General features: G+C 29.6%; 4 protein-coding genes and 1 non-coding gene across 5 annotated transcripts; 2 read left to right on the top strand and 3 right to left on the bottom strand.

Annotated features, from left to right (window-relative positions):
* Positions 1-612: 612 nt before the first annotated feature.
* Positions 613-1492, bottom strand: LOC145950579 (uncharacterized). Its single transcript, XM_083061682.1, has 3 exons — positions 1415-1492; positions 952-1347; positions 613-858 (listed from the first exon to the last, which is right to left on the bottom strand). The coding sequence occupies exons 1-3, from the start codon at positions 1490-1492 to the stop codon at positions 613-615; spliced, it is 720 nt and encodes a 239-aa protein (XP_082917808.1).
* A 3532-nt stretch (positions 1493-5024) lies between these two features.
* Positions 5025-5918, bottom strand: LOC145950578 (protein FAR-RED IMPAIRED RESPONSE 1-like). The gene has a single exon (XM_083061680.1). It carries the CDS (start codon positions 5916-5918, stop codon positions 5025-5027), a length of 894 nt encoding a protein of 297 aa, XP_082917806.1.
* Positions 5919-7891: 1973 nt separating this feature from the next.
* Positions 7892-11283, top strand: LOC109793133 (cytochrome P450 705A12). The gene is made up of 3 exons (XM_020352601.3): positions 7892-8514; positions 9468-9801; positions 10469-11283. The coding sequence occupies exons 1-3, from the start codon at positions 7940-7942 to the stop codon at positions 11105-11107; spliced, it is 1548 nt and encodes a 515-aa protein (XP_020208190.2). The 5' UTR covers positions 7892-7939; the 3' UTR covers positions 11108-11283.
* A 2335-nt stretch (positions 11284-13618) lies between these two features.
* On the bottom strand, positions 13619-13691 carry TRNAE-CUC (transfer RNA glutamic acid (anticodon CUC)). Its single transcript has one exon. It is a non-coding gene; the product is annotated as a tRNA-Glu (tRNA).
* An 8409-nt stretch (positions 13692-22100) lies between these two features.
* LOC109793130 (pathogenesis-related thaumatin-like protein 3.5) lies at positions 22101-23477 on the top strand. Its single transcript, XM_083062207.1, is given in 2 exon segments — positions 22101-22507; positions 22630-23477. Coding segments are annotated over 2 exon segments (711 nt in total). The 5' UTR covers positions 22101-22461; the 3' UTR covers positions 23295-23477.
* Positions 23478-23656: the final 179 nt, after the last annotated feature.

The following is a 23656-nucleotide window of genomic DNA, read 5'->3' as shown; positions in this document are numbered from 1 at the left end:
CACGTTGTTTCAGTTTGATGACATTGGAATGAATATTAAGAAGTTACAAAACAGTTTTTGTATGTTGTTTCTTGAAACCGGTTACCATAGTTGGTTCAAAAATGCGTTCAAATATTTAAACCGTTTAAACGTGTGATAATTGGCATATCGTTCAAATATGTAACATGCAAAACCATGTAAGCCTGGTAAACACATGTCATAAATGGCAAAATCAGTTATCATTAGTCATAACATAATTGATTCCAATACGCCAATTAAAGTCTTTTTAACACAAATGCTTACTGTTATAATTTTCAAACACTGAAATAAAATTATGAATGCAAACATGTGTCCATATTAAAATTAGTAAATTATGAAATAAAATTATGTTATAATTAATTTATTAGTTTAAAGTTCTTGAATTTGATTAAAAATATTATTTTTTCTAATTTTTTAAAATAGAAGGGTGTATTAGTCAACAAAATGTGGAGACCAAGGTGGTTACTAAAAAATGTATCCCCTTTATATGTTAGTATAGATAACAAAGCACATTGACTTTGTTAATCAGGTCTACTTCATAATACCAAAATATTACAAATTAATCCTAAACCCTAAATATTAAAATTACCATAATCAATTCTGAATCTTCATAACATGGGTCAAATTGCGTCTATCATGAGGAAATGAAAATTCAAGTTCATCTTCGGCAACAAACTGATTTTTGTTACAAAAATCCTTCCAACCTTTCCCAAGTTTGACAAATTTCCTTCCCTCGGAATGAATGATGACAGAACATTTCACCATCTCTACAGGACCACAGATATTCAATGTTTTCCATCTTCTCTTACGCAAATGATCTCCAAATTCTACCGGCAAGCTCTGTTAGAATATAAAATAAATAATTATTTTCTATTTTCCCTATTCATAAAAAAGGTTTTATTTTTAAAAAGACAAAAAATAAAATATACTCACCAATTGACTTCCAGTTGCTTTATACTCAATCAGCACTACTTTGAACACTTTTTTCGTAAAGGTGGGTGGTCGACTTTCAGATGGAGTTACCAGGTTGGGATTACGAGATGAACACGAAGGGTTTGCAGCTTCATCTACGAATTTTAGGTTCGATGGGTTACTCCATACAGTAATGTGAAACAACCTTAACCCTACGTAGCAAAACATGATGGAATGATCTCCAGTCATCCCATAAAATTTTTGCAAGAAACCCCAACCATCTGTTATTAGTGCTTCTTCATGGACGACTTCACATTTCAGTTTGTGTTTGTTTTCGTTTTGATCAATTACTATCCAGATGCCACCCAGTTCGTCCTTAAAATTGTTCCAGAAGTCTTCCTCAACTTTTCCAAAAGGCTAACGAAGAAAACTAAAAATTGTCAAGCAAATAACTTTAAAAACATAAACAAAATCATAAAATTACCTTTTTTTTCCGATGAAACGTCACGAACCACCCTAAAGTTGTCATCTCGTTAATCGGTGTTTGTCTTCTTGGCGTCATTGCTCTCCAACACAAAACACATATTTCGTGAAACCTTGTGTTTGACGGTTTGGGTTTTGGTATTTTGAAACGATGAGACCTTATAACTTCTAATTACTAATAACAATTAATACCAAACCGTCACCCAAGCGGAACCAAGACACTACATAATTGGATTATGAGGTCTTGTAGGCCCATATGACATTTATCTTTTTGGGCTTTAGGATTAATAATTGGATCATCATATATATATAAACACCACCTTAGTAATTTTTGTACTCGAATTGGGTTACTTAAATATATTTTAACTTTTTTTAACATACCTATAAATAATAAATACTAAATTACTTCATGGTAGAAGCACTAGACTTCGATATAAAAACCAAAATTCTATATGTAGATTAACTATTTTAGATTTTAGTGTTTTCTTAAAATTCCTTAACCTAAGGTCATTACTTTGATCCTAATGTCATTAATTTCATCACTATAATTGCTTTTCTTAACAGGGCTCTAAAGGTCCCACTATTCCATGAACGTGTTATAGTTTATGTATTCTTTATTTTCTTGTTCCCAACTAACTCAATTCAAATTCGTAAGTTCAAATTCGTAACTCGCTTCAAATTTGAAAGTTCAAATTCGCAAGTTTATGCATTACGTAAATCATTAGACTCGGTTGTTGCCTTAAGTTCAATAATAGTAATAAAAAATCAAAATAACTGGTTACAATTGACATACACACAACATTTTTTTTAACTTTAAAAAGAAACTAATCTTAATGTCTAACATTCAGATTCAATAAAATAAAATGGCCTACACTAGGGAATAAAACTACCAACTTAAAAAATATATAAATCAAATTAATATGCATATATAATTTGGTCCTCAAAACATTCAAAACGTGCATATAAATTAAAAATTATAAAGAACACATAAGGACATTTCTTTTGTTTCTCATCAACCATGTTCTTGAAAAATTCTGAAAATTAAGGATCATCAGCAATACCACCTGAAGAAAAAAAAACATTATTAAAACAAAGAAAATAATTAAAATTCATTTATCATAAAATTTAACAAACCAATTGCATTCATCCTACATTGTAAAAATAGTAACCGGTTTCAGTTCCATTATTAATTGTTTGTTGAAGCAGGGACGGATCCACGTTATAGAGAGTGGGGGCACTTGCCCCCACTACTATTTGACACATATATAATTTTTATTTTAAAAAATAATATATTTTAAAAAATAAAAATTATATTCTAATAAAATAAATATATATATTTAAATTATCATAGATTAAGAAAAAATATTTATTTATTTGATGCCTATCAACCTTTTAAAGGAGATTAATTCTCTTATATGATAAAGAATATTTCTTAATAACGAATCAATTTTTTAAAAAAATTTAATTATAATATATATATATATATATATATATATATATATATATATATATATATATATATATATTAATACTCACATATATAATGTAATATATTAAAAAAAATTAATTTTTGATAAAATAAAATTTACAGTATGCATGTTTACCTTTTGTGTTTTTTATTTATTGTATATGTTGATTAAAAAAATCAAAATAGTAAAATTGTATACGTTAATTAAAAAAATCAAAATAAAAAAAATTAGAAGATTTATTTTTCATTTAAAATTTTTATTATAAATTATATTTTAAAATAAATTATCATCTAAAAATATATTAGATATTAAAAATATATTTATATCATAAATAAATTAAACTTGGTTTTTATAAAATTTAACATATTTATTTTTATATTTTTAATAGTATTAAATTATTATAAAGTAGACCTTTAGGATTGTAGTTCTACCCAAACATTTAAAAATGTCTATGATAGATAATTAAGTCATACTTAGAATATATATTTTTAAATAAACTTATATTTAAACCTACTAAATTGTAATAAAATCTAATCTAACCTAGTTTATTTTCATCTTTAATTATAATCGTAGATATAAAAGATTGTAAAAAATAATTATAATATATATTTATGTCTTTAAAAATTATATATAAAATTTTTAATATTACAAATATATAAATAAATATTGTTCCCACTATATAAAATTTCTGGATCCGTCACTGTGTTGAAGCAAATTATTCCAATAGAAACCCTACTGACATTATGCATTGTATTGTTCTGCATTAAAAAAAATAGGTTAGTATTTAAAAATTTTACAAAACTGAAAATACCTACAAAATTAAATATAATTTAAAATCAAACCTGAGAAGGCTGTGTAAAAACTGAATAATGAGAATTAACTGAAATAGATAGGCCTTGATTGTGTGTAATATATTGGGATGGCAAGTATGCAAATGAAGGTGGAATGAAAATTCCTGGGGGATAAATTGAATTAACTCCACTACAAGGGGGAAAAGAAGGAACCACAACTTTGACTTTAGGGATTACTAGTGTTGCTCTACTTGTTGATGTAGTTGTTAATTGCTTCTACGAATAAACAGTTAAACCCAAAAGAAAATTACTCAAACAGTAACAACACAAAAAACAAAAGAAATTAAAATTAAAGCACACAATTGATTTTTCTACATTAGAGGTTTTGACTTTCTTAATTGTCTTTTCTTATCCATTTCTGTTTTCTTGTCTTTCGCATTCTGCAATAAAATGAAATAAAATTAGACGTTAGAAATACAAATACTAACACAAAATAAATTGTAAATAACATAATAAGAATAAATTTATCAACAACCTCATTTGTATTATCATCATGTGTCGGATCTTCCTTCTCCTAAAAAACAAGAATTTTGTATTATTATTTAAATTTTTTTTGTAAGGACACAAAACAAAACTTAATTGTCAAACATAATAAGATTACATGGTCATCATCAATGGATTCTACAATTGATGCATTGTCTTCATTTTCTTCATTGTTTTGATTCATGTCAAGAGAACCAACAAACTTTGAACATCTCCTAATTGTGTGGCCAATGTTATTACAGTTTCTACATCGTCTTTTCTTACCACAAATCCTTTCTTTCTTGGAGTCCCTTTTGTCTTCACTACCATCGGATCACCAACTCCATTGACACATGACATGTCATTATGACTTCCTTCCAGCATTTTCTCATACTTATGAGCCAAATTTAAAAAATTATCTCTAATTTAAGTAAATAAATTCCTTTTTTGTTTGCAGCAATATCACAAATCCTATTAGCAACAAAAAAAACTGCCCCAAATTAAGCATTTTTCATCACATCTGAAGTTGTTTCCAATGTATCTGAGCATAATAAATCAGTCTTTGCTGTCTTTGTCCATCTTCTACAAATTAAACTCTGGAGAATATTTTCCATGTACTCATTTTTCATAACAACAAAAATATGAGCACAGGGTATTCCACGAGATTCAAATAAGTGACATTCACAAACTATGTTACAGTTCACTGTATCATAAACAACATTGACTTCTTTCATACGATTACAATACATGTTAATCTTGAACAACAATTGGTCTCCATTTTGTATTCGCTCAACAACATTCAATGCCCCAGCAACTATTATCTCTTCCTTCACTTCTTTGAATATCTCCATGGTATATATATCTTTGAAGCCTTACGCTCAAAGTTATACAAAGAGGTAGTCAACACTGGTTCAACAAAAGAATCTTTAAAATCTGCAATGTGTTCATTGTTCCTATATTCTCTTAAAGCTTGGTCAAAACATTGTATGAATTCTATTATAGTACTTTTTCTCCTAACATAAGTTTTGATTATTGAATTTATCGCTTCACACTGAGAAGTCGTTCTTATGCGGCCAAAAAATTTATCACGAAAATAAGCAGTAGCCCACAAATGCTTAATATCATATGTTTTAGAAACCCACTTATTTCCAACAAGACCATGCTTTGAAATTATCTTCTTCCAATATGATTCAAATTCATCAGGAGTAAAGTTTGAATACATGGCTGTCTTAAAATCTGATAAAAATTCAGAAATCTTAACATTCTCACAAGCATTCTTATGCAAGTGCCATGCACAAAGACGATGTGATGCATTTGGAAATACTTGTCTTATGGCCTCCCTCATAGCTCCATCACCATCTGTAACAACTGATCTTGGATATTTATTATGCATTGCATCCAAGAAAGTCTCCAACACCCACTTATAAGTCTCAGTAATTTCATCAGCCAACAAAGCACAACAAAAAATAGTTGTTTGAGAATGATGATTACAACTAGAGAAAATTACCAAAGGAATGTTGTATTTATTCTTTTTGTACGTGGTGTCAAATGCAAGTACATCACCAAAACATTGGAAGTCTGATCTACTACATCCATCTACCCAAAATAAATCCTTCAATTTACCATCATGTGTAGTTTGAAATTTTGAATAAAACTTTGGATCATTACCAGCCTTGCCTTCTAAATAGCTTAATGCAACACTCACATCCCCATCTTTAATCATATCACGTTGGGTTCGATAAAATGATTGTAAAGGTCACATTTTGAGAAACCAATACTACCATATCCACCCTTTTGAGATAATAAATATCCCATTATGTGGCAAGTTCTAACACCAAATGAATGCAAACTATTCACTTGAGCTTTATCACCATCAGAAAGTACACGGTACTTAGGAATATGATGGATATCATGGAGTGGGGTAACATAGTGATTATGAGTTTCCTCAAATGAAAATACACTCCATTTAGAAGTTTTATAATCAAGGTAAACACGAAGCTTAGCTTGACAATTAGTACGAGTGATGGGCCTATGCTCCCTTTTCCTATCCACCCTCTAGTAGTGTTTTTTATTTCACAAACCTTGTCTATTGCATACAAAAAGACGTTTAATAACATTTCCCTTTATATCTCTATGTATATCTTCTTTCCTTATTACAAACCCATGAAACCTAGCATATGCAGTATAAAATTCAAAAGCATGGTCTTCACTACAAAATTCTAAAACTTTAATATCATCACCTGTCAAATCAGCTATTCTTTTAAATTCATCAGTTGATACATTTTCTTCTTCACCAACCTTTCCATCAACATCATCATTCACACCATCTTTATCAATGTCATCAAGTATAACAACATCATTACTTAAATCCTTATCATCACCCAAATTAACAGTTGGTTCTCTATCACAATTATCCATCTACAATATATACCATAACATGAATTTCAAATAACTAATCTATCAAAGAATACATACAGTTAAACCAAAATAAATGTATATATTAAAATTAAACCATAGTATTAAGGAAAAAGTTACTTATGTGAAAACAAAATGCAACCTTCATTAAATAAAACAAATACAATTCAAATAAAAACAGAGTATAACAAAAAAGGTTTATACAAGAAAAAAAAAGAGTATAACACTAACACATTAAAGCCATAGTGCAAACACATTCATTTTTCACCACAACCTTCATTTTCTGTTAACTAATTATACACAAAATTTAAAACAAAAAAACCCCAAACTCATAACATAATAGAGAGAGTAACATAAAAAAAAAAATAAACGACATTACCTTTTCGCCAAAAATCAATGTCGAATAGCTGCTGCCAAACAATCAAAATTACCTTTTCCAAAACCCGACCTAAAGGAAGAAGACAATTCCAAATAAGTGATTAATTTTCCAAATAACCTATGAAATTGAAAGTGGAACACAATGAATGGAGATTACCTTCTCGAAAGTTAAAGTCGGAACCCAAAATCTAAAGGAAGAACGTCGAGTAGTTAACGACGATGGCAACGAAATGGTGCAAACTTGTAACTAATGAAGCTACAGAACGAAGATAATGAAGGAGAAAATCAATGTCAAACCCTAAACCCTGAAAGTCAACCAAGAAAACGAACCCGAAAACAATAAAGATGACCTTCTTGAAAGCCAAACCGTAAACCCTGAAAGTCGGCCAACAATGTTGAGTACTTCACTCTACGACAACAATGAACTAGTCGAAATCTTTACCTATCGAAAATCCACCGCTACAGAACTACAAATACAAATAATCCTAAACTTTTAACTTAACACTTAAAGGACTATTTTACAATTTTTAAAAATTTGTTATTTATGTAAATCACTTGGTACGATATGCGTTAACTTAACCATTATAATTATGTCACGTAAGAAAGATTCCAAAATTACCCTAAATATAATGATACCGAAGAGTTTCTCTATTTCTATAATTGTGCACGACATTTATTGTGCAGGGAAATTATCCCTAATGTATAGCTCTTTTACGGACTTTTGGATCTTTAGAAATATAATGTCAACATTGTTCTTTGTTGCTCCTTGAGCTATGTTCCAAACTCCCAGTCATGAGCTCGACTCGGGAGTTGTGTGGTACATTAATTATAATTATACGTGGATGGTTTGATGAGAATGCGACAACAAAGGCATGAATATTATATATATATATGGGTTGATGAAATGAAGGCCACATCCCACAACTCCCAACATAAGATAGTCACCATAACATGATTGAGACACTCTTGTTCCTCTTCCTCTTGTCCCTTGTTCTAACATACGCCTTCTTCTTCTTCTTCTCTTCTTCCACTAAGAATCTCCACCTTCCACCAAGTCCTCCAAGCATTCCCCTACTGGGCCACCTCCACCTCCTCTCTCCATCCCTCCACAACTCTCTCCACGCCCTCTCCTCCAAGCACGGCCCTCTCCTCCTCCTCCGCCTCGGCCCCTCCCGCCGCCTCCTGGTCGCCTCCTCGGCCGCGCTCGCCGCCGCCCTCTTCACGACCCACGACCTGGCCTTCTCCTCGCGCCCCGCCTTCGCCTTTGCGGAGAAGCTCCCCTTCGGCAGCGCCGGCTTCATCACCGTCCCCTATGGGCCCTACTGGCGCTTCATGAAGAGGCTTTGCATGACGGAGCTTCTCTCCGCGCGCCAGCTGGAGCGCTCCAAGAGGGTGAGGAGGGAAGAGATTGAGCGTTCCCTCAGAAATGTGTTGGAGAAGGCTCGGGACTGTGTTGCCCTTGACTTGGGCTCTCACTTCATGAAATTCACCAATAATGTCACTTGCAGGATGGCAATGAGCACCAGGTTTCTGTTAATTACTACTCCTATTCTCTATCATGATTTTCTTTTTTCTAGGTGTATTGATTGAAAGGTTGAAACTATTTGATCTTCATATTATTTTAATAGTATTCTTAGAAACACACTATTTAATATTTTTAATTAATTAAAATTTATTAAAAATATAAATATATGTAAATCTTACACTTTATTTTATAACTTTTCTCATTTTATAATTTTTGATAAATTTTAGGAAACATTTAGTTCTCGGTACACCGAACAATTCTATACATTTTTAGTATTATATATACTATTTCTCATATCACATCTTTATATGTAATAATGGAAAATTTAGAAATAAAATAAAATTTTAAAACAAGTTTTTTTGTACAATATGATAATTATTAAAAAATTAATACACCATTTTGTCTCTAATTTTTTTAAAAATTTTAATTAAATACCTAAATTAAAAAAATTATAATTAGATTCAATTTTTTATATTTATTAATTTAAATTTGAGGTTAAAAATTTGTTTATAATCTGTAAAATTTCACTAATTAAATATCCTTTATATCCTCATATATGAATTTGAAAAATCACATTAGCTTACTATTTTCATGTCATCATCTATGAATATCATATTTTAATCTTTACATGTTAAAAATTAAAATTTTCTATTATCCCTAAATTCTTATGATCAGAGGTATTATGAAGAAATTTTTACGATTAAGAATTAAAACTTGATTCATATGAATAATAACATGAAATAGTGATATGATGGATTGTAAACAAATTTATAATTTCAGGACTAATATTTAAAAATATAGAATTATTAATGTATTAAATCTATATAAAAAAAAATCTATTTCCTTTCAGAACAAGTACATTGTACACCGAACTTATATTTAGATTTTCATGTTTAAAACATATAATATTTTTTTTAAAAATGACTGTTTTGGTGGTGTTTGATTTGCGACAAGTTGTTCGGATAACTGCGAGGATGCTGAGAGGATCAGGAAGCTGGTAAAGGAGACCTTTGAGCTAGCTGCGAAGCTTTGCTTTGGAGATGTGTTGGGCCCTCTCAAGATGTTGAGTTTCTGGGTTTATGGGAAAAGGGCTTTGGATGTGAGCACAAGGTACGATGAATTGTTGGAGAAGGTGCTCAAGGAACATGAACACGAAAGATTATCAAGTGGAAATGAGCATTCTGGTGATGAAAGTGAAAGGGATTTGATGGATATTCTATTAGATGTTTACCATGATGCTCATGCAGAGTTCAAGATCACAAGGACTCATATTAAAGCCTTCTTTCTGGTAAGTTCCATTTATCATATATTTATCTTTCTTTGTGTTCATTATAAAAGGATGTGTTTATATTTGAATGGTTAGCTTTTTAATCAATCACCTTCTTACATTTTCCTATAAAATAAACTCCTTTAACGTGTTGAAATGTAGGACTGAAGAATTAGTAATAAGGTGATTTGTTTTTAATGCATGGCTAGTGTGGATTTATTGCACCCAAAAAGAATGAAGGGTGGTTTTTTAAACCTTCTTTTTCTGTATTTGGTAAATTTATGAATAATTATGTTTTTAATTTACCATTGAATTACATGTAATATTTCCTATTACACTCACAATTGTGGTTGTATAGACTCCAAAAACCTTTGTTAACAGCGATTGCAAATAGTTTCTCAAAGATCTTGTTTAGAAAAATATTTTTAGAAACATTTCAGGAGAAAAATGGAAAGCAAACCTGAAATAAGCTTTTTTGTAATTTAAAATTATCTTATGTATAAACTAATTTGTATCAGCTGAGACTTATTTTAACTTATAAAAACACTTATTTCACTTTTACTCTTTTAGAAGTGTTTTTGAAAAAATTTACTCAACCATACTCTAAAGCCTTGTTTGTGGTTGATAATTATAGATTAAGATTGTGATGGCCTCTACGAAACTAACATGAATTTACTCTTGTGGCAAGGACCTCTTCATTGGAGGCACAGAAACATCAGCAGAAGCAATGCAATGGGCAATGGCTGAGCTCCTTAACCACCCTGAAGCATTTCAAAGGGTGAGAAAGGAGATAGAGTTAGTCACAGGCAATGGTAGGCTAGTTGAAGAATCAGATATCCCAAACATGCCATATTTGCAAGCAGTTGTGAAGGAAACACTAAGACTTTATCCACCAGGGCCAGTCACAACAAGAGAGTGTCGCCAACACTGCAAAATAAACGGCTTTGATGTGCCACCAAAAACAGCAGTGGCAATAAACTTGTATGCCATAATGAGGGACCCTGATTCTTGGGACCATCCAAATGAGTTTATCCCTGAAAGGTTCTTGCAAGAACAAGATGAGGATTGTTTAAGTGATGATGGTAAGAGAATGAAGTTCAATTTTGTGGCATTTGGAGGTGGAAGGAGAGGGTGTCCTGGGACAACACTGGCATTCAGCTTGATGAACACTGCAATTGCTGCCATGGTGCAGTGCTTTGATTGGAGAATTGGTGAAGATGGAAAAGGTGAAAAGGTTGATATGCAATCAGGCTCTGGCATGTCGTTGACCATGGCTCACCCCCTTATTTGTCTTCCCGTGCTACATTTTAACCCTTATGATGTATAATTTTATTATTATCAATCAGTATTCTTTGCCAAATATGGACGCAATTTCTCATCAAAGTTTCACAAACATCTAAATATATATAATGAAGACTTACCTGGAAAGATCTTGTATTATGCAACTATTAGTATATTGTAGTTTAATTGCTGAAAATAATGTTTTTTTACTATCTTTAACCACCAATTGTGTAACCAATTTTAAAGGTATATATGACTAAACTTTTTTATTATAATCTCTTCTTAAAAAAGCAAAATATGAAGAAAAATAAAATAAAATAAGTTTCTTTATATGAAATTAGTTAATTTGAGAAATTCTCTTTTCTTAATTTTTTAAAAAATCTTATTTTTGATTTATGTATAAATTAGCTTTAACTCATATAATTTTTTTAATTTTTATTTCTCTCTCTTATAAGTACTTCTAAAAATATTTATCCAAACAGACTTGTAATAAATAATAATAATAATAATAATTGCTTTAATTTAGTAATATTTATCTAAAAGTCTCGCATAAGTAAATAATTTTAAGCCAAAAATGTTTTAAAAGAAAACTAATATTTAAAAATAAGAAACAAACATAAATAAGAAGTGTCCATCTGCCCAGGATATGATGATAATAATGCATAAGGAAAACTAATTATTTGTGGGAGTGCATTATCTAATTATTTGTGTATTTACTTTTCTGTTTTCAATTAATCACTAATTTTAAAACAATAATAACAAGAGAAAAAAATGAAACAGTAAAAATTTACAAACAATAGGAAACTAAAATAAAAAAATAAAATAAGTTTAAAATATTCTGTTTTTTTTTAAAAAGAACTTAACAAAAACCCTTTTATTAAATAAGTTTTTGTTTCTTTTATATAAAACTCCTCTTTCTATATTGAACACGAGTAGCTATATTATGTGAGAGTGTGTTTATAGAATTTTTCTAAATACTTTTACGCCCTTTTCTTTGATAAGAAGATTTATATATTTTTTAACTTTTTTATTTATTTTAATTTACGTTCACCATGTATATTTTTAAATTAAATTTAATAATTTTAAAATAAATTATTAATAAATACAAATAATCTTGTATCCTGATATAAATTATTTTTCTTAATATCTATACCTATTAACAAAGGGAACAAGTTTTAATAATCACCATGTTAATTTCTATTTTTATATTAGACATTATTATCATTAAATTTAGCAAATTTTTTTCTTTCAAAACTTTTAAAAATAAATATATAGAAGTACAAAGTGTCTCTTTCCCTACTAGTAAAATATAATATTTGTTAAAATATTTATTTAAATAAATTTTAAGTTATTATTATTTACATATTAAAATATTAATATATAATAAATATTTGATATGTACACATTAAAATATTAGTGATATATAAGTTTATAGTTTTCAAATTAACAATAATTTTAAAATATTTAAAATAAAATTATTAAAAATAAGATACAATGTTTTCACAATCAATATAAAATGTTTTTAAAACAAACAACATATATGTTTTAATTAAAATGAAAGAAACAACTTAAATATAATTTTAATCTCAAATTTAGATATATATTTTTTGTAGAGCTGTCAAAACGGGTAACCCGGCCCGGCCCACCACGGGTTGAGCCTTTGGTGGGCCAACCCAACCCGGCTCGTTTATTGGTGAGCTGGAAAAAATTGAGCCCGGCCCGGCCCACCACGGGTTGGTGGGCTAAACGGGTTGGCTCACCTAATTTGAAAAAATCACCTAATTTAAAAAAGTGTAATCAAATTTAATGCCTAATCCTGCAAAAATAGTATGCACATAAGCTTTTCTAGAGAAAAGTAAATAAATTCCTACACTAATTACATAATTTGAAGAAAAAATACATAAAATTGAGAACCTATGATGGTTTATGAAGTTTTATTTGGCCCAACCCAATAGCAGAAGTTTTTTTTTTTTTATGGGCTGGTGGGTCAGCCCGGCTCACCACGGGTTGAACCCGGGTGAGCCGGGTTGTTAGTGGGTCGGGTTTAAAATTGGCCCACACTGAAATTTGCAAATTTTTTTTAGCCCAACCCGGCTCGAACCCATGGTGGGCCGGGTTGGCTCACCGGGCTGAGCCCATTTTGACAGCTCTAATTTTTTGTCCCTATAATTTTTTTAAAAAAAATTATTCTCTTAAATTTAAAATTTGTTTTAGTTCTTAAAATATCAAAATTATTTTAGTCTTTCTTCATTTATTGCTATCAAATATGATATTAATAATTAAAATAATAATTTTATAAATTATAAAAATTAAAATAATATTTTTTTATAATTTTAAAATTAAAACATAAATTTTAAATTTGATGACTTAAAAAATATATTCCCAAATTTAGAGAAATAAAAAACACACATGATTTTTTTTTAAATTGAGTCCTTTAAAAAGTTTTATGCATATGTTTCTTAAACAAATATAACATAACATTTTATTTTATTTTTTTAAAATTAATGTCTCTTAAACTAATAAAATAAGCTATCAAGTTCTTTACCAAAAATGTGTTTTCCGTTGCCGGGACTTGAACCCGGGTCTTTCGGGTGAGAGCCGAATATCCTGACCAACTAGACTACAACGGATATTTTGAAAAATGATTGACTAACAATTTAACTCAACTGTAATATTGGTGAGTCTGGTACACAAACATTGAAACATGGATGCTCTGAATTAACTTTCTAATTTTTGTATACTCTGATTTCAGACAACTTCGTCTTTTAACTTTATCAATAAAACTATCCAACTTAATTACTTACTGTAATATTTCAATTTCCTTAAACGAAAATAGACCTAAACCTAGAGATGTAAAAATGGGCTTGGTTCGAGCCGGGTTGGGTTGAAAAAAATTTAAAATTTTTAATACGGGTCAAATTTGAACCCGGCTCACTAACAACCCGATTCACTCGGGTTGAACCCGTGGTGAGTCGGACTGGCCCACCAACCCGTGATTAATTTTTTTTTTAAATACAATAATTATTGGGTCATGGTGCAGTCCAACATGAGACAATAATGATTTAATGTTGGATTGTGATTTGTAATTTTTATGATTTTGGATTGTATTTGAAGTTTAAGATGATTTTAGATTATATTTGAAGTTTAAGATGATTTTGGATTATATTTATCTCTTTGAGATTATTTAGATTTGATTTGATTGTATTTAAAATTATCATTTAATGTTTGGGATGAATGATTCATTTATGGATGTCTTAATTAAGAATCTCAGATTTTTAAAATAAGTTTAAATTTTGGGCTTTAGTTGTATATTAAGAAAAAAAATGAAAAAAAATATTTTTTAAAGGTAAGCCAACCTATTTAACCCACCAACCCGTGATGGGCCGGGCCGGGTTCGATTTTTTTGAGCTCACTGATAAAAGAGCCGGGTTAGTCAGTTGGTGTAGTGAGCCGGGCCGGGCCGGGCCGGGCCGGGCCGGATAGCCCGTTTTGACAACTTTACCTAAACCAAGTTTTTAGGATTAATTATTTGTAAAAGACTCAAAAGGAGTAGAGAAGAGTCATACATGCTGATAAGCAAATTCGTAATTGATCTTAAATTGAACCACTGCATTTCTTATTTACATCGTTTATATTAGAATTAATGTAGATATAACGACAATATAGATATAGCGATGTTAAATAGTATTTTTCTTTCTTGGCATATTAAGTTTTTTACATTTTTTTTATATAAGAATTCGTTTTGTACATAACTAATACTTGTGTAGAATCTATAGTCCATAGCATATAAATTAATCATTAAATATTTAAACGTCAAGTTTGGATAAGTATCAAGTTAATTTCCTGAAACTTTCCTGCACCTATTTAATATTAATTTATAACCATGTCAAAATTAGAAAGTACGTATTATTCATTGTATAGTGCGTTTTCTTTTATATCTCTCTTTCCATACAATTTTTCTATGCATATTTTTATATTCCTCTTTTTATCCACATTTTTCTTATTAACACTATTATTTTATTAAATTATATAAAACAATTACAAAGAGTATTTTAAAATAAAGCTATTTATAATTGATTTAAATAATTTATTATTAAGCATAGAATTATTGTTTGTTGTTAAATATATAATAAAATATATATTATATGGTTTTAATGGTTTATTAACATTACTACTATTACCACAATTACTTATATAAATATTATTACAATCTCACAAATATTATAAAATATAGTTACAAAATGTTGTTTCTGTAAAAAAAAAAAAAAAGAAATAGTATAGTATAGTATTATAATAAACTTAAGTCGTAATTAAATTTAAAAGAACATAACATATAAATGAAAAATTATTTTAAAGTCTCTGGATATATATTTGCCAATTATTATATAAAACTAAGGAAAATATAGTACAGACATTATCGTACCTGTGTGTCACGTTCTTATTGTGCTAAATTTATACATTATAGCAATTTATCTTGTTATAGTTGATATATATATATATATATATATATATATATATATATATATATATATTATTTATTTTTTGCAACATGTTTATTTATAATTTTTTTATGTTGTATAAAGGTATTATAAAAAGATAAAAGTCTCACATCAGTTAATATTATTTTTGAAGAATTGTTTATAAATTAAATGGTAATATGAACTACAAAGATATCAGGCTAAACGACCATTTTAGAGCACTTTTACAAACTATTTATCAAAATGGGGTTGTTTTAAAATATATTACACTTTTGGGGCTGTTTTCTACGGTGTCGCTATGGCCCATAGCAACACCTATGACACCTGGCAATTTTGTAACTCCAGCGAAGCCATGAAAGCCATATTGATAATATCGCTACAGCCTATAGCGACACAAAACAGCTCCACTGAAGTCGCTATAGCCTACAGCGTCAAATATTTAATATAAACAAAATAATTTTATTATAAGTAAATAAATTTTAAAAAAATAATTTGTGAAAGTGGCGCTATGGCCTATAGCGACACTGTGTCGCTATGGGTTATAGCGCCACCCAGTTAAAAAATTAAAAATGATAAAAAGAGAAAAAAATATATATATAACATAAAGAAAAAAATAGAAAAGATAATTATATAAATATAGATTTATATGAAAATCAGAAAATAAATTAAAATCTGGAAAAAAATTAATTAAATTAATAATTTAAAAAATAAAAAATAAAAAATTTAAAAGAAGTGGCAGTGTCCATAGCGACACTGCTTTTATTTTTTTTTTTCATTTTTTTTAATTACGCATTTTTCGTTTAATATTTTTTAATTAATATATAAAAAAGTTATTAATACACTTAAACAATAAAAAGAAATAAAATTACCTAAATCATAAATATATAAAATAAAATTTATATTAAACAAATATATATATAAAAAAAAAAGTTAAAAAAAGTGGCGCTATGGCCTATAGCGACACTGTGTCGCTATGGGCCATAGCGCCACCCATTTAAAAATTAAAATTACCTGAATCACAAATATATAAAATAAAATTTATATTAAACAAATATATATAAAAAAAGTTAAAAAAAAAGTGGCGCCATGGCCTATAGCGATACTGTGTCGATATGGGCCATAGCGCCACCCAGTTAAAAATTAAAAATGATAAAAAGAGAAAAAAAAAATATATATAACATAAAGAAAAAAATAGAAAAGATAATTATATAAATATAGATTTATATGAAAATCAGAAAATAAATTAAAATCTGGAAAAAATTAATTAAGTTAATAATTTAGAAAAATAAAAAAATAAAAAATTTAAAAGAAGTGGCGGTGTCCATAGCGACACTGCTTTTAATTTTTTTTTTCATTTTTTTTAATTACGCATTTTTCGTTTAATATTTTTTAATTAACATATAAAGAAATTATTAAATATTTAAATACATATTTAATTCGTAATATAAATATTTAAAGGAAAAAAAATATATAAAGTAAACAAATTATAGAAAAAATAAGTTTATAAATAGAAATTAATATTTAATTGATTATAGAAAAGAAATTATTTTTAAAATTAATTTAGTTAATATTAAAAAAAAAAAAAAAAAAAAAAACCTACAAACATAGTGGTGTCGCTACCCATAGCGACACCACTTTTTGATTTTTTTTTATTTTTTTAATTACGTTTTTTAAAGGAAAAAAATATATTACGTTTAATTACGTTTTTGTGGCCCAGTTTATTTTAAAATTTAATTATATTATATTAAACGAATTATATATAAATACTGAAAATGCAAGGCGCTATGGCCCATAGCGACACAGTGTCGCTATGGGCCATAGCGCCTCTCTTAAAAATTACATAAAAATTTATTTTATAATTACATTTTTAAAAAACTTAATTTTATTTTTATAAATATATAATAAATAACTCAGTTTATTATTTTTATTTTACATTTCTATTATTTTCATTTTTTTTCTTTTTTTTTCTTAGAACGTGTCGCTATGGGCTACATCATTTTTGTTAGTCCATCAACTGTGTTGCCCCAGCCTATAGCGACACTGATGTGGCTCATTCCAGCCCACCCTAGACCAAAAAAAAATTGCCACGTATCATAGGTGTCGCTATGGGCCATAGCGACACCGTAAAAAATAGCCCTAAAGGTGTAATATGTTTCAAAGCAACCCTATTTTGATAAATAATTTGTAAAAGTGTTCTAAAATGGTCGTTTAGCCAAGATATCAACAAGAGTGAAGAGGCTCATGCCCATGCACATGACCCATTTGGGTCTCATTTTTTTTCATGTTAGTTATGGGACTAGTTACAAAATTTTAAGAGCATCTTCGGTTTTTGTTGCATTCTTTCTTTCTATTTCTTTCTGCTCCAGGACTTATTAGACTTTGAGTTCTAAACTTTTTTTCGTGTTAGTTTTGCAAACTCAATTATAAAATTAGAAGGTTCTAAATTCTAAGCTTTTATTCTTACTAGTTTTTGTAGCCTTAATTTAAAAACTAAGACTCTGAATTCTAAGTTTTTGTTATTGTTAGTTTAGCTACCTCATTTATAAAATCGGGACGTTCTTATTATATCCTAGAGGAACTTGCGTCAAAGAAGTACTTTAGTATAGTAGCGCGTCACATTTTATTCTTGATGCATTACATAAAGTAAAATATTTTCAAGAGAGGTGGATTTTAGTATGATAAGCAAACCTTCTTGTTGGGTCATATTTTATATAAAGGATGGTAATACATGTTTCATTTTAGCGTTCATTTTTGCATCGCATGAAGTTAAACATTTTCAAGGAATATGACTTCAACTTGAGTTTTATACACTGTTATATTATATTATGTCATGATGTCTTGATCAAAGGATTTAGAAACATGTTGAGAAAGGGCGCGAGACATTAAGTTTAATACATTGTAACAATTTCCTTTTATAATATGTTTCCATGTATATTAATTTATTTTTTGCATAATGCATGTTCATATGTATCTTTTGTTTCTTCTATGTTATTTTTAGTTTAATAAAATATTTCTCAACAGTTGTCCAAACACATGCAATGTAATTTCCTTAATTTTTTTTTTGTTATCATATATGTATGTGGTAGTAAATCAAAAATATTAAAAAATGGATCGAGTACATTTAGCCAATGATTCGTTCTTAATAAGATATGATTGTCACTAACACTCTCTACTAGTATGATATACTCGGTGATTAGTCCACATACATGCCTCAACTCACATGGATTAACATGGATCATTAGAATTTCCTCACCAAATGTGATCTTCTTAAGGTCAAAGTAAAGAATTTTCTATAACCTCCATCAACTAGGTTCATTAAGCATTTTCTTAAAACTATCATCATGGTATAATACATGATCACACAAGGATGCACATGATGTCACAAGTCTCATATGGAGAATCCTACATCTATAGGCTATGCCCTTATTCAAATCATAACATAATTGTTAGGATTTCATGAGTAATTTTCAAAAACAATTTTAAATCAAAAGGAACCCATATGTGGAAAACTCCTTTCTCACAAATCACACTAAATGTAAGAACAACACTAAAGGTTTCGGGTTTTATCTTTATAGCACACTTTATGCCTTTTGGTGAGTCCATATATGTGGTTGAAGGATGATCATCTTCTTTCTTCTGATCACTGAACACTAAAGGGTATGGTGCCTTTACTCAATCCACATGAGCAACCTAGAGGATGAGATTTTAGTGCTAGCCACTTGTGGACAAGGTTAGGGATTTGTGCCTCTCACAAACCTCTCAAAGACTCCTCTGTATTTTTCTCTCTTAGAAAATATCCTAGGTATGATTAAGTTAACCTGTATATTAATAGCCTCTTGTTGACCTAATTTGCCTCGTTGATGGGATTATCCAATACAAACTGAAATTCTTGTTATTTAATTGAATCACATTTAATTAAATCTGCTTCTAATTAATTAAGTGATCCTTAAATTAAATCATATTTAATTTAATGACTTTACCTTAAACATTTATTCTATATGTGTGACCTTATAGGTTCTCACTTAATAGAAATAATATTGAATATATTTATATTAAATATTATATATACAGACTAACATCTAGTAATGCATCCTTTTCGCGTAATTAAATAAAAATAAATCAATGATTCGATTTCACTACCATAACTATTATAGTAATATGTCCCCTCGTCCAAATGCATTTGATTGAACATGAGATATAAACTTATTATTCTCATTAAATTCAATCATGTTTTTTGATACCCAAATAAACGTTCAAACATGAATAGTCCTAATATTCAATATTGGTCCATTCCAAAGTAGTTACACATATTTCACATCTTACTTTATGGACTGGTCCAAGACACATCTCCTATTATGCGAGAGGGATGAATTTTCTCTATATCATTCACACCCCTCACATGATTCATTTCATGCCCAATTAACTATATTTATAATTATCTTCTTACAAATAATATCTGATAACATTAAAGGCTACAACTCCTACATGCAAAAATCATAGTGACTTAAAGTCAAAAAACTACTTTACTATAGTTGTCATGAGAAACATTTATGATACTCGTATAAAATATTATGAAGTATTCTTATAATGGTCCATCCAATATAAATATCTACCTCTAGTATTAATAGTTAAAGTTATGAGTTTGAGATGTTATGTGATGAATTATTGTGTTGTGATGTGTGATGTGCAATTTAGATATTTGTGCCTGTAGCTGAGCTAAGTATGTGTAGGAGTTTATGATGGGTATGTTGTGTGATCAGATACCTATACAATTGAGTAATACATATGAAAGTAGAGTTGTCATAATGGCTCAAAACCCGTGATCCAACCCAGTCCATGCGGGTTTGAGCCGAATTGGGCTAAATTTTTTTGGCCTATTCCAATTGTAAGAAAAACTTGGCTAGGCTTACTTGTAACCTAACTCACCACAAGCCAACTCAGGGTGAGCTGGATTGCCTCATGAGTTGACTCGCCTAGATATTTTTTATTTTATTTTTTAGGTTTCCAAATGTTAATTTATGTGATTATACATTTGTACCATTAATTAAATTTTGTACATACTAGATATGAATTATGATAATTAGTGTCAATTTGATATTATTTGTCAATATTTTATGTAACAAGTTTGATTTTATAAGTTGATTAAGTTGGTTGTGGATGATGTCTATTTTTTTTTGACATTTTATTTGTCCTATTTGTTAACATAGTTATAATTTTAAAATATAAGATTATAATATGTATTTTTTTTTACAATGTTTGATAATTTTTTTTTATATATTTTCTTAAATTTAAGTGAATCAACTCGTTTAATCTATCAACCTGTAGTGGGTTGGGTTGAGTTTTTTTTTAAGCTCATCTATAGGTGAGTCTGATTGGGTTGACTCACCTATTGTTTAACCTGTGGTAGGTCGGGTCAGGTCAAGTTACCCACTTTGATAGCTCTATATGAAAGAGTTACGTAATTGAGATATTGTATGAAAAGTTACTTGCAATGTGAGTTATATTTGTGATTGTGAGTTATGTGTGTGATGCGGGTTAAATCTAAGCAATGACTTAACAACATGAAATCTAAGCTATACTTGGTCATTTGAGAAGTTTAGTTAGAGGTCTAGTAGTGTGAAAGTCTGCCTAGAGAGAGGTCTAGTAGTGTGAACCGCATTTGTGTGTTTTGATGATGTGATTAAGTCCAACATGCATAGTTTGTTTGAAGGTGGTTGTGAACTTATGCAAGAGGATCTCTATGGTCCTCTACCTTGGCCGCAAAGTGTTATGGTTGAGAACCTTTAACAATAAATAGAAGTCGATCATACACAATTGTGATACTTCAAGTGAAATTATAGATATATTTTCTAATTGAAAGTAAATTGAGAGGGTTACCTAATGTGTGAGAATCCAATCCATGTGGTAACATTTGCAAAATAATTTATTTGTTTGAAATGATAGTTGGAATTTGAAAATAATTTTATTGTTAAATAAATTGCTTTTACACTTCTTAAAACTTAAGATTATTTTCTAACTTTTTATTTTATTTTTAAAATGATTTTGTAATAGTTAATTTTTTTGTTGTATCGAACAAAATTAAATATCTTAAACATAATTTATTAAAAAGTTTATCCAAACAAATTCATTCAAATTATAACCGATTATAACAATAGATTATCTATATAATCTTTTGTTTCACAAAAAAATCTATTCATAGTTATTCCGAAAATATTTGTAAATAAAATATACTTCCAATTGCGATTCTGTACTCGTGAAGAATCGAAATAGTGGATACAAAGGTTAAAGTTTGATAAAGAATTTTTTTCATGTAAATAATGAAGTTGCTTTCGAAAACCAGGGAGTATCCATACGCAACAACTTTGTGCTGAAATGCCAGCTAAGATGGATACTTCACTTACCATTCTATTCCAATACGTAACGCACAATTAGAAAAGAAAACCTCAACAACATTGAAACTAGAGGCCTATATTGTGGATCATCCATTTGATCATCTACCTCTTCCTAACCAAAAGACTTTAGCCAACAACACAATCAAAGTTATTATTCAAGTCAAAAGGCCAAAAACTATGGTGTATGCATGTGTTCGAGGGCTAGCAAGTTAGGTGAACTTGAACATAATTTTGTCTTAGTTTCAAGCTAGAGAACTTGGTCCCCTTTTCATCGATTTTAGTTGAGAAATTTTCGGACAGTTTAGCACCTAAAAAATAAAAAATCGGTACTCTGTTGATTCTTTCAATGAAAAACTTTACAGATGTCATGATATCAAGCAAGCAAACTTCACCTTGTTCCCATTTTATAAAGATTGTGTTTGTTGAACCTCCGAATTTCCCTCGCTCATAAGTATCACCTAGCTCATGCAAATGTTAAACTTTCACAAAATCTGAATTTAGCAAATCAGAAACCAAAACGGACACCTCTCATGGCATTGAAACAGCTTTCCCTTCTTTTCATATTTTTCTCATTAGGTAATTGTAATTACATGTTCTGTTTCTCCAACACACCACATTTGGTGTTTGGTTTTCAAAACATTTACTATAGCTTTATTAGAATGTACCTACCTCTTATGGTATTTTTCTTTTAATTTCAGGAGTGGATGCAACAGTTTTTACTTTTCAAAATAGATGTAGGGACACAATATGGCCTGGGGTCCTAACAGGAGCAGGAAGACCTCAAATCATTGATGATGGGATTGAGATAAAACCTGGAAAGGCCATAAACATCACTGCACCAAAAGGGTGGTCTGGCCGCTTCTGGGGGCGGCATGGATGAACCTTTGATAGCTCTGGCAGTGGAACATGCATCACAGGAGACTGTGGAGGCAAGCTTAAATGTGGTGGTGTTGGTGGTGCGCCACCAGCTTCACTAGCAGAGTTTACACTAGACAGCCAGGAAGGGGATTTTTATGATGTTAGCCTTGTTGATGGTTACAACTTGCCAATGTCAATCTTTCCCACTGGGGGATCCGGGCAGTGTAAGACTGTTACATGTCGGTCGGATTTGAACAGAAACTGCCCCAGTGGGTTGGAGATGAGGAACCAAAGCCACATTGTTGGTTGTAAGAGTGCATGTATGGTTTTCAACAAGCCGGAATATTGTTGCACTGGCAACTTCAATAGCCCACAGAAATGGCAGCCAACAAGTTATTCAAAGGTGTTCAAGGCTTCTTGTCCTCAGGCTTATAGCTATGCCTATGATGATGCAACCAGCACATTCACTTGCCAAGGAGCAGATTACTTAATTAGGTTTTGTTAGATAGGACATAGAGGAATAGACATTGTATTTACTCTCTGTGTGTTTATTTTCTTGATTATACATGTTTAGCAGATTTTCTAAAGAAATGTCATGTTAAATATACAGGAGTTTATTTAAGATTTCCTCACCATTGAATATTTAACAAATGATTGAGATTAAAATTATGAATGATAAATTTATCGACGAGAAGTAGATGGTAAAATAGTGAGAGCCATCAAATGCAAATATATCAACATTAATTTCAGAGTAATGCAAACCCCATTAATCTACAGCATAGGCGCATAAACATTTCACAAATTTAATATTAATGAAGAAGGTCTCCCACAAACTCTCATTAAAAGCTTTATCTTCTGCAACCCTCA

The sequence above is a fragment of the Cajanus cajan genome, chromosome 8, assembly GCF_000230855.2.
Source record: "Cajanus cajan strain Asha chromosome 8, NIPB_CcT2T_4, whole genome shotgun sequence".
In the NCBI taxonomy this organism is placed as follows: Eukaryota; Viridiplantae; Streptophyta; class Magnoliopsida; order Fabales; family Fabaceae; genus Cajanus; species Cajanus cajan.
The sequence above is the reverse complement of the archived record's forward strand: the minus strand, read 5'-3'. Positions and strand labels throughout refer to the sequence as shown.

Bases quoted from the DNA above. Each gene is read 5' to 3' on its own strand.
- LOC145950579 (XM_083061682.1), bottom strand. From the start codon at position 1,492: ATGACGCCAAGAAGACAAACACCGATTAACGAGATGACAACTTTAGGG. The intron at 1,348-1,414 runs GTAATTTTATGA...TTTCTTCGTTAG, and splicing joins CGTTTCATCGGAAAAAAAAG to CCTTTTGGAAAAGTTGAGGA. The intron at 859-951 runs GTGAGTATATTT...ATATTCTAACAG, and splicing joins AAGCAACTGGAAGTCAATTG to AGCTTGCCGGTAGAATTTGG.
- LOC145950578 (XM_083061680.1), bottom strand. From the start codon at position 5,918: ATGATTAAAGATGGGGATGTGAGTGTTGCATTAAGCTATTTAGAAGGC.
- LOC109793133 (XM_020352601.3), top strand. From the start codon at position 7,940: ATGATTGAGACACTCTTGTTCCTCTTCCTCTTGTCCCTTGTTCTAACA. The intron at 8,515-9,467 runs GTTTCTGTTAAT...ATTTGCGACAAG, and splicing joins AGGATGGCAATGAGCACCAG to TTGTTCGGATAACTGCGAGG. The intron at 9,802-10,468 runs GTAAGTTCCATT...TCTTGTGGCAAG, and splicing joins ATATTAAAGCCTTCTTTCTG to GACCTCTTCATTGGAGGCAC.